The sequence below is a fragment of the Dysidea avara genome, chromosome 5 (genome assembly GCF_963678975.1).
Source record: "Dysidea avara chromosome 5, odDysAvar1.4, whole genome shotgun sequence".
Taxonomy (NCBI): domain Eukaryota; kingdom Metazoa; phylum Porifera; class Demospongiae; order Dictyoceratida; family Dysideidae; genus Dysidea; species Dysidea avara.
The window spans coordinates 35,651,232-35,662,714 of record NC_089276.1 but is presented as its reverse complement, the minus strand read 5'-3'; the positions used below and the strand labels follow the sequence as shown (position 1 = coordinate 35,662,714).

The following is an 11,483-nucleotide window of genomic DNA, read 5'->3' as shown; positions in this document are numbered from 1 at the left end:
TCTGGAATCAAGTCACCACCATGTCAAAGTGCTGCATCCATTGATATTACATACTGCATACCATATAATGAATCTTCCAAAACAAACAAAATGAACAAGATGTTTCTGGAAGAAAGGATGCGGTAAAGTGAATGGTATATAGCATGCTGAAATTTTTTATAAATATTAACACAGAGAAACATATTTAACAAAAAAAGAAACAAAAATATAATGTTACTTAAGAAAGGTCATTTTCCAGTTTCTCCAATTTACTGAGCCATTCTTGTTCACTGTTGTATACTCCACATACATGGCGATAACCAGATATAAACTCCTCCCGGGCATGTAGCACTCGTCTGTTATTCATCATCAACATCCTACCAGGACGCAAGTCAAACTTGTAAGTAAACTCGTCACTGTAGAGAAGCTGGTGGAAACAACGTATAGCTTGATACATCTTCTTCAATGCTACATCAGCATCACAAGATAACACCTCCTTGGCTTGGTACAGTGACTCTTCATCTAATGGCTGACGATCAATATGGTTGAAGTGCAATCCACTAGGGTCGCCATCATCGTCAACTAAAAAGGTGTATCGACGGATGTGGTAATTGGCAGCATCTTTGAATGTTAACTTGTAAGGGATGGAGACATTACTCAACAGTGAGAAATATTCGGGGAAATGTTGTTTCATGTGATCACCCAGTTTGAAGCCGTCCACCAACACACTACCACCTCCCTCACCATCCTCGTATGCAATGACATGCATAAGGCCTGTACCTGAAAGAATAGCAGTACAGTAAAACTACTATGAAAAGTATACAACAGTGTATACAATGAATGCTTTGTGAGATAAAATCAAATAGCTACATAATCGAGTGCAACAATATACTTAACAGTTGAGTGCATGCATGGTCATCCATTCCAAAAGTGACATCACTAATATGCACTCTATTAAAGCACAAGTACACACTTTTTATCAATGTGCTATGGTCCCTACTCTAGTTGAAAATTCCAAATTTTTCTGTGTACTTGTTTGTTTACTTTTTTTGTAAATAATTATTATGACTGGTGAACCCACACATACCGCATCTGAAATGGCACTGCGCCCCCCAGCTATATCAATTATTGTCTGAAAAGTGAAGCATCCATTACGCTTCATTGTCAGCTAGCTATGTTCAACCCGTTACACAGCAGTATGAATCAAGAACTGTTTGAAAAGCACCTCTGCAATCAAAATAGCCACTATGAAAAATACAGACGATTTCCATTACGAAGGGACGCCATCATGTGCTACCGCCAAATCGACACTCTTCGCTGTAAGCAAAGATGAATGGGACACAAAGGAGGACACTGGTAAGTCCATGAAGAATGCATCGTACGTACTACGGTATGCCAAAAGGCACCTCTCGGACTGAAGAAACATTGAACAGTGAAAAAATCAAGCTCGTAGCCTTAGCCGTTATCGAGTTATGCTTGTCTGAAGGCATCAGTCAGTTACTTAGTCAGTCTGTCAGGAATTGACTGTAGTTAGTTATAGAGACTGTTAGTAGTTATTATTGTTATGATGTAATGAATCACGTGCGTGCAGTTAGAGTTAATATGGCGTCAGAGTAGTATCCACGAACGTCGGCTTGATCTCACCGCGTGTCCGCTGCCAAGCCTTATACTCATCACCGCCCCCCTCTACACAGTTAGTAGAAAATTCCGTTGAATAAATTTTTCTAAAATTCTGTTGAAAGTGTTTCGGGTTGATCTGAAGGCTTGTTTGGGCTTAGTTTTACCTAACCAATACTGCCTCATCGTCGTCAGGGAAAATTGAGGCTGGTTTTTGGGTGGTGTTATTCTGTGGGCCACGCCTACTCCTTTGTGGTCCCTACTATACAGTACTATCGTACTAACGTTTACCGGGATTGGAAACGGAAGTTGTGGTTACAGGTATCTGTGTTTCGCCTGACATAATATTTCACCTCATTGTACTATACATGGCATTTGGTAGGGTCCAGATTCCAGAATCATTAGAAAATACAGTGCCATGTTGTTGTATCAATATTTGGAGTACATAGCGGAAGGAATTACGAGTCACCATACTGAATTTCAAAATGGTTTGTTGTTTTGTCTGGGCAACACATGTACCAAAAGGAAACCGAAACACAAAGTGAGTTTTGTATTAAAACCCACTGAAAAGTGGCAATCTGCCAAATACAACTGCACTAATGTATAAACACCTCTACAGCTTGTAAAAGCCTGAATATGGCCTAACTTAAGCTTTGCTAGCCGTCTAGGGGTGTTCCAATGCAGCTGTACACTTAGTTACGGGTGACACGGCCCAATACAACTCCAGTTTCAACTCTGAGCGATGATATTAAAATTCTAGCTATTTCTATACTCTAGTGATGCAATACTTTCATAAAGTTCCACTGTACGTACTGTACGAAGCAGTCTGCCACACTCGGAAGTAGAGAAGGCGAAACACAGATAACTTCAAATGGATTTACCACCCACTGTATAGTTTCAATATAAAATTATCACGTGCGCAACTTCTGTTTCCAATCCCAGTAAGTGTTATTATATCTATGATTAATGTATACTTTATTAGAGTGGTTCAACAGATCAAGTGTTGTGCCTAGGCTTCACATAACTGAACACAAGTCACTTATCTGAACACTAAAATTAAAATACTGTAATAAAACAGTCCTGTATTCCAACAAAACAATCAAACAGGATCAATCCTATGAAAGCATCCATTTTCTATCAATGCGAACAGCTTTAAATCCAGTAGTGTTACTAACAAATGGTTTCCTCCACTAATGTTTCACAGAGTTGCTGACTTCTTTCACAGATGGGCAGAAATTCTATTCATAGCAACTAAAGAAAACAATGCAAGTTGTCATGCCTACATATAAACACACTTTGTAGAGTCAGAAAAAAAACTAAACAGATGTGTTCCCCTGGTTGTCTGAAACTTGGTTTGAGCCTGTCTGTCTGTACCCATGCACGTGTGCTTAATAGTTTATAATGTTAAGAACAGCTAATGTGTGAGAAATGAAGGTTGTATAAACACTGTAGCAAGAATTAATAGTATTGGGGGTACATCTTGACTGTAGTAAACTTTCTGGTAAGTAAGCTGATATGGTTACTACATGTGCTGCCAGTTCAAAACATGAATGAAACGGGGTTGTTGAAACTAGTGGTGTGCGATATATCGAAAAAATATCGATATCGTGATAACTTGTCAATATCGTTATCGTATCGATTTTTATACCACTTTTGCTGATTTCGATATTATCAAAAAGTTTTGATAATTATCAAAATATCGAAGAATATTTTGATAAATCAACATCATTTATTGTGTGACTGCACAGAAATGAAGGTTGGTTCTGTACAATCAAAAGCTTGTCTACCAGTTTTCTAGGCTTATTAATAGTTCTATGCAATAGTTTTGGAATGTAAATTGTATTTGAAGCATATTTATAAATATCGGCCACCCACGCAATTATTCTACCCACACAATTAAAAATCGAATCGAAATTTCGATATTTACTCCATTATCGTATCGATATCGTATCGAAATGAAAACCCTGATATCACACACCACTAGTTGAAACGTACATTTTTCCTAATTGGGTGTACAGATGTTTTAATAATGGACAAATGAGAGTGCAGGCCTTACAGGCTACCAGAAATAGTGTATCCTTTCAGGCTTGAAGAGGTTATTTGCATACAAAAGTGAAGACCAGATTGAACGCTTCGTAGAGAAAAAAACAGATGAAGAGATAGTTCTGGGGCACAACCCTGATCGCTATTAGTATTTATTCTTTTCTCTGACATGCATTTACAGTAGCTACATAGGTTCATATCCTGTTACTATGCGTGAGTGGATTTCTCTTGAAACATTCCAGCTAGATTACCTTACTTGCCTTTTGTGAAGATATAAACAAAGGTGGTAAGTGAATTAGCATTTGTGACCACCAAAATGTAAAATGAAATATAGAATTTCAGATGATAGTGTGTCAGGCAGCCTAGGAAAGCCATTGCAGGTGTGTACCAAATGTTTAACACTCAAATCATGCAGACAATGTATGGTATAGAATGTGTGGCTACAAGAGACAGGGTTGAGTTGAGAAATGTAGGACAAAATGTCTAGGACCATCTGTAATGGTTGGTGCACACACTATGCGTATACACACATGCTATGACTATGTACATGCACGTAGACATGAAGAGTTGCTCCTGCGTGTGAAACTGCTGATGTAGCTTGTGAATGTTGCAGATTACCTTATGACCTCTTGTTCATCATAACAAGCACCATATGGTGTGCAGAACTGTGTAGTAGTCAGCAAGGCCATTTGCGAGTTTAACATTACTCAGGGATGTGCCCACAGTGGTCAGTAGTAGACAGTACTGATCAACACTCAAATAAAAAAAGCCACTACTGCCATTTGTGTGCTGTGTGTATGTGTAGTGTGTATGTAGTGGGTGTATGATGTACCCTGTTGTTGGCTTGCAAGGTTAACACTCAAGTATTTGTTTTCCACAAACATTAGGTTATCACTTATATTATGACTGCGTCGGGATTTTGATGATATATACACAGCAAAATCCCTTGCAGCCGTGGTATAACTATTACATGTAAATTGTGCATTGAAAGGTAGTCACCCAGGCATTATGTTTCCAATACATATTCATGCAGTTATATTCACCAGAATGGTGATAGTAATGTCACAGGATTTACAACAAATTAACTAATTTAATTATAACAAGAATTGTGGTCATTAATGAGTGATCTATTTAAGCGAGAGTTTTGAATTTATGCCTATAGCACAAAGCAAGTCCCACATATATTTATCTGTGACACTTGAAATCACAAATAAGAAAAACATTCACAAGATCTCTTTGCACACTCAATACCTGAGGAACCTTACAGGCATAAGCTTTCTATCTGAAAATCCTGCACCAGGACCATTACCCCTCTAATAAAACAGTCATCATATTGCAATGTGAGCTATATTTTGTTGTGCTTTGCTCCACAATCAAACCGAAGATATATGTATACGTACTTGTTAAAGTATTTAACAGTAATGACACAATACTATTTATAACTGTGTAACTACTATAAGATAGTGTGACTACAACTAGCAGAGGATGGTAACTCAACCTGCTATGGGAAGCGTTAGGTATTGGCTGTATCATAAAATACGCTTGATATGTAAGCCCTCAGCCACTCGGCCTATGGTCCTCTGGTTTCTGGGATACATATCAGACAAATCCTTCATGCCTTGTGTTGCAACAGATACAAAGTTTTGAAACCACAGACAATTTAGAGACACAAACACACTGTGCAAGCGTTATGTTACAGTACAAAAGGTCTACACAGACTTACCTGGTGCATCAAAAAAAGATGGATTATCAGTGTGTGGTAAAATTCTTGCCTTGGAATATGAGATGTGACTACAACAAGATGAAGAATTCCAACATAACAGCTATAGGACCCAAAATATAGTGATACGGAATAAAAGTACACATACAATGAATTTCTGAGAGGTATTGGTAAGAACTTTACTCCAATTGTAAATTTCTTGGTAAATTTCCGAACTCAGAATTTTCTATTGCAGTAGTAGCTACTTATGAACAAAAAAGTATTGGGATTAGTGCTAGACAGTAGATATGTAGTCGGCCAATATATCATAGCCACTCTCCGACCAATTTCAGATTTTGCAAGACCTAATTTCATCTTAGTTGGACTATTTTCTACACATTTTCAATGGGGAAATCCATTAATAAACATTCTATCTTCTGAGAGTGCCATAACAAATTTTCATGGGCAATTTATAGGGAGATAACAGTAAAGTCATGTTTATAAGACCATGCCCAAGATTGTACACATACGAACATCACTATGATCATACATATACATAATACACATACGTACACACACTACAATGGTTACTTCTTACTCAACGTTCATCTTGCCAAGTTCAATGTTCCACTGTAAACCATAGAAGCTGTTTAGTAGAGGACCGATCCTCTCACCCATTTCAACACTAGACTCCAGTGTTGGTGGAGTATCCAGTATAAAGCAATACCCATATTGGTAGGTCTTCTGCAGTAGAGCTAACATGCTCTTGTCATCCGCCATTACATTATGGTAGTTGACTTCTGGTGGAGGATCAGGAACTGCGTCACGATCCCAAAGTGTTATCTTCCTCTTGGGAGCTGGTTGTGGTTTAATAACACTTATATTATTGTGACAATAACTGTTAGTAAGTAACCAGTCATGAGAGTATTGTGAACGATGTCCATCCCTCCATTCCACTTCCACAGCGTCTTTTCCTTCCACGTCTACCTTAGTTGGGGTTGCGTCTTCTAAAGTGTCCAGTAGTCGCTGTTGTAACACAGAGTGTTTACATTTCGGACAGGGACAGTTGTCACGAAGCCAGTCGAAGTGGAATTTACTCCACGCGCCTTTTTTTTTGTTCCAGTTGACCAGAATGGACTCATCTCCTTTGTCTATCCCGGACACTGTGGTCACGGAGGCTAGTCGTCGTGCTAATGGAAATAAATAAGCGGCTCTGGCTGGACCTGCGATGCGTACCACTTTCTGTGCGAAGGAAAACATGGCCGCACTACCTCACTAGAAGATTCGGTTATCCTTGCAGTTATCACCCTTTTATGAGCTGGTTTGTCGATGGTGTTTTAATCACAAAGGCAGCGAAGGTTAATTTGGTTAAAGGAATTTTGGTTATTTTAATCTAGTCACGTAGGGCAAAAAATTTTCGTGGGATACAAATTTTCGTGGATTTCGTGGGCACGAAAATTAAATCTTTTAATTTGTATGGAGATCGATGTCTAAACCACGAAATTTTTTGCACGAAAATTACTGATTTTAGACATTGACATTTTAGCAATCCACGAAAATTTAATACCACGAGAATCTCTGGCTACGGTATCTCTGTTTTACTGTAGGGAAACTGCATTAGTTACGTCATATTTCGTTGCCTTATTAAAGACAAACTATGAATCAATAAAAATGCAGCAAGGAGTATAAAGTGCATGTACAGCAATTTGGCCTCCGTCTACTGGTGTCTAGCCTGCCATATTGTAGCTACCCAGGTTATATGATTACGATAGGGCTTTTGTACTGACTCAAGCATATGCAACATGTTATTGTCATGTGTATTGCATAATTGCACATATAGCCATGCTGCATATTAACAGGTGGGTCTCCTTAGTCTGGCGTCGCCCGCCCCTTCGCAAAAAGTAAGGGTCTGGAGAAATACAAATACCTAATCATTTCAAAAGGAATTCAATTAGACAGCGCACGTAATGCTTGTTACGTCAGATAATTGCACTTCAATTCGAACAAAAGCATTGTGTTGCCAAGGCGATTATGAACGTCATTGGCATGCACTAATTGGCTAGCACCGAATCTGGGCGCTAGAAATGATTTAGTATCTGTATTTCACCATGGGGGTGTATATTATCTATGATTTCACCCAGAGGAGGGTGGAAGCGGTTTAAGCGCCGTTAAAATGAATTATGCTAAATGCTCGTTTTCTGGATTAACTAAATCGTGTGGATGGTGTAACGAAGTGTGGCATCATTGTCTTGTTGAAGAATATACATACCTGGTTTAGTGCAAGCGTACTACGCGCGGAAGTGTTTCATCAGTTTTGCCCTGAAAACTAAGTGATTTTACAAAACAAAGTACATCATCATAATGCTAACACGAAGTACAATCTAAATATCTAATGATCCCCAGTGATCCCCACCGTTCGCTAGTTTTGTATTGCGACTATTGAGGCTCACGTGAAATTCTAAACAGAGGTATGCAATTAACGTAATATTTTCGAGCATCGCTTCCACCCTCCTCTGTATTTCACCAGACCCTTACTTTATGCGAAGGGGCGGGCGGCGCCAGACTAGGGTCTCCTGTGTAATATGATTGATTACTGACATTAGGACCAAGTAAAAAGTATCCTAATCATCAAGGTAGCCCACTGAGTGAGTTAATTACATAGATTGTTATAGGTTCCACTAGAATGTGGAAAAAATCGAAACACTCTAATAGAACAGTCACCCTAATGGAGCATTCAGGTATTTAGCCTACTGATTTATTTGTCGAACGCTTTATGCGCAGCAGCTAGCAGGTACGAAGTATAGCTAAATATTCATATGGAAGCAAACATAACTAATTGGATGAATATTTGAGCGCTGCAGCATAACATGACTGATAGGGTAAGATTAAGCATATAGCTTAGTGCCTAACTAAGCTATTCATTGAGTTGTGACTTCATCACATTAGATAAGGCCACTCCAAATAAATTATCTGTTTCCCGTCCTGGGCTCAAGCATATTTGCATGCGGGTGGGCGGTCCATTTCCATTATTTCATTATAAGATTCTGAACTTTTCAAGCCATTATTTGCCTGGCACAACTATAAAAAAAGCTGCATAAAAGCATGCTTAAGCTTTTAAAAGTTGCAAATATAACACAAACATGAAGTGTGTACCGACTTGATAGCAAGATTAACTCTATACAAGATTAACTCTATACAAGATTATCCACAACCTAACTGAAATACCTAACAGCTACTTACCAACATTATCACCTGTCACTATTACAAGATCTAATCATGAACAAAAATTCCTACACTATCATACATCAATAGACAATTATAAGTACTCATTTTTTCCAAGAACAATACCAGAATGGAATGGACTACCACAAGACATCATCAACCAACAAACTATTGACAGCTTCAAACAATAATTATACAATCACTTTTAATTTAATGTACATTAGCACTTATGCCCCAGGCGGGCTCTGCTAATTAAACAATATAATAATAATAAAAAAGCACTGATGACACGTGAGCCGACATTGTTTCAAGATGGCCTCTACTGAGCCTGTCAGAATGCAAGAGAAACCGGAAAGTAATGAAAGAATACGGAATAATGGAATATTTAGAGCTGACGGTAACCAGATGCGGGCGGTGGACGGGAAACAGAGAATTTATTTGGAGTGGCCTAAGTTATATAGTATCAGTTTCAAATGCTAGCTATAACTCATACATGCTTGCATATATAGTAGCTATATACAAAAGGGAACAATACTGTATTTACATGTATTACAACTGTTAAATTAATGTGATCAGTTTGTAACTGTGTTTTCAGTAATCATAATCATACAATGTAGCTACATGCAGTGAGTTTAACACAAGTATTGGTCAATAATATGCTATAGGGAATTTACAAGTGAAAATAGTCTCAGATTCAATCTCAGAGCAGGCAAATTTGAAAATTTTCCTGGGGGAGCATGCCCCCAGATCCCCATAGCATTTACACAACAAAGTGCTCAGCAATTCATAGTGGCTACCCCTTGGTCTGACCACTTTAGAATTGCTTCCTCCGGCCCTGCTATGGCTAAATGCTGAAAAAGTGATCGACCGGCTATGGCCTGACTGGCCGGACCGCTTCCTCCGGCCCTGATCACTGATAACCTTCATGCCGTTACGTGTCACAACTATCTTCGTACAGTAGGTGAAGGTGCATTTCTATTATTATTATTTACTGTGCAGAAGTCAAAAAGATTGTTGTGCACAGGTGTAATCATAATGAAGGTTCAGGTTAGTACTAAGCTCAACTAAGGTAGGGGAGTGAATTACGAAGTGGGGGGGAGTGTATTCCAGAGTCTGATTGTAGAAGGGAAAAAGGAAAATTTATAAGAATCAATCATAGTGTCAAGCTGTTTATAATATCCTTCCCTTGATGGATGATGATTAGGTATAAAATCATTCGTGGGTATACTTAGATTGTCTTATACATTGTAGTTATCTTAGACTTGCTTCTTCTTTCTTCAAGGGTAGGTAAATTTAATGATGACATCATTCTTGTTACACTACTAAATCTAGAAAAATTATTGTAGCAAAATCTGCGGGCTGCTCTCCTTTGGATGAACTCAAGTTGGTTTATGTTGGTGTGGGTGTGGGGGGCCCAGACAGCTGAGGATGCATATTCCACAATGGGGTGGACCATCATCTTATAACAATTGTTCTTAACGGAAACAGGGCATTGGTGAAGGTTACGACACAAGAATCCATTAACCTGGTTTGCTTTGCTAGCTTCTGAGAGAAGCTAGACAAATTCTATATATATTAATATATGTAGGTTAATTCTTGGCTACCTTGTGGGTAGGTTTTGCCTTCCTTCTATGTATATCCTCCATGCAGTACTTAATTAACAGATTAAACATCCATACACAATGGAACACTGCCACAAACATGTATTCGCACTCCTTACACTAACACATGCATACTTACTAAATACAAGGTACTCTTATGTAGTGTACATGCGTACATACATTTACATACATCGTGTATTCATACCAGCACACTTGCACTTTCAAGTTCATCCGAAGATGATAGCTTGTCTTGAGTTTCAGTTATGCAAAGCTTTGAATGCCATATTAGGCCATTTTGAGGGTCATTTTGACAATGAAAAGTTTGTTAACAAGAACATCCAAAATGTGTTCTTACAACTTTTGCTTGACTGCTTCAGAAGCTTAAAATTTAGACTCTGGCAGCCATGCAAAACACAGCCTTGCTAAGGTCTATAGATGGTTCACATTAGCTTGATGACTAACTTATGTGACCAACATGTCTGGAATAGTCAGACAGACAAAGGAGATGAGTCCATTCTAGTAAACTGGAACAAAAAAAAGACATGCGGAGTAAATTTCACTTCTATACTGGTTTCGAGGCAACTGTTCCTGCCCATAACGCAAAAATGCAAGCACCCTGAGTTAAAGCAGTGACTACTGCACAGTTTAGAAGCCTTCAGCCATTGACTGGGTTGGGTGTCTTATCATAGTGCTATTGATACTCAGAAACGTATAGGATAATTATGAGTTATCAAACAGTGCAGTAGCACTGTTTAGTAGCGCTCCCCTAAAATGAATGGTACTTGCAATATATTGTGCTGGCATAATTTTGAGCCTAATAGGAAGCTAGCAAAGCATCAAGCATTATACCAGTGTTTTAATTAAAATGTACAATGTGTGTGTCAAAACACACGAACACACCGCACATTGATTGTTACCATGTTTTGTATTAGCTAATGAAATGTGCAATGTTGTGATTTTCATGGTCTCTTGGCTGATTATTCTCACTTCAAACAAGATCAGGATACTCTAATAGAGCAGCCAGGAAATGCTAATATACTCTAATAAAACAGTCAGCTCTTGAACATGATCTTGATTTGAACGCATAATAATTTTGAGCATTAATTTTGAGCATTGCTCAAGTAGAATAAGCACTTTTCAAAGCATGATTGGCTCAAGCCCACCATCATTACGTGACAAAAAAATCACCTTTACAGAAGTCTTAGTGCATCTCACATCATTAAAAATCAAGAAAAGACCAAATATAGATTTTTTTTTAAATTGATATTTCCTGCCAGCTAGTGCCTAACCACAGTAGAGACCAAACAAAGCAACACTCAACC

At 38.4% G+C, this 11,483-nt stretch overlaps 1 protein-coding gene across 1 annotated transcript; it reads right to left on the bottom strand.

Annotated features, from left to right (window-relative positions):
- Positions 1–137: 137 nt before the first annotated feature.
- On the bottom strand, positions 138–6,752 carry LOC136256741 (uncharacterized). Its single transcript, XM_066049755.1, has 3 exons — positions 5,937–6,752; positions 5,363–5,430; positions 138–759 (listed from the first exon to the last, which is right to left on the bottom strand). The coding sequence occupies exons 1-3, from the start codon at positions 6,596–6,598 to the stop codon at positions 218–220; spliced, it is 1,272 nt and encodes a 423-aa protein (XP_065905827.1). The 5' UTR covers positions 6,599–6,752; the 3' UTR covers positions 138–217.
- Between the last annotated feature and the right edge of the window lie 4,731 nt (positions 6,753–11,483).

Bases quoted from the DNA above. Each gene is read 5' to 3' on its own strand.
- LOC136256741 (XM_066049755.1), bottom strand. From the start codon at position 6,598: ATGTTTTCCTTCGCACAGAAAGTGGTACGCATCGCAGGTCCAGCCAGA. The intron at 5,431-5,936 runs GTAAGAAGTAAC...ATCTTGTTGTAG, and splicing joins CTTGGCAAGATGAACGTTGA to TCACATCTCATATTCCAAGG. The intron at 760-5,362 runs GTAAGTCTGTGT...CTATTCTTTCAG, and splicing joins ATCTTTTTTTGATGCACCAG to GTACAGGCCTTATGCATGTC.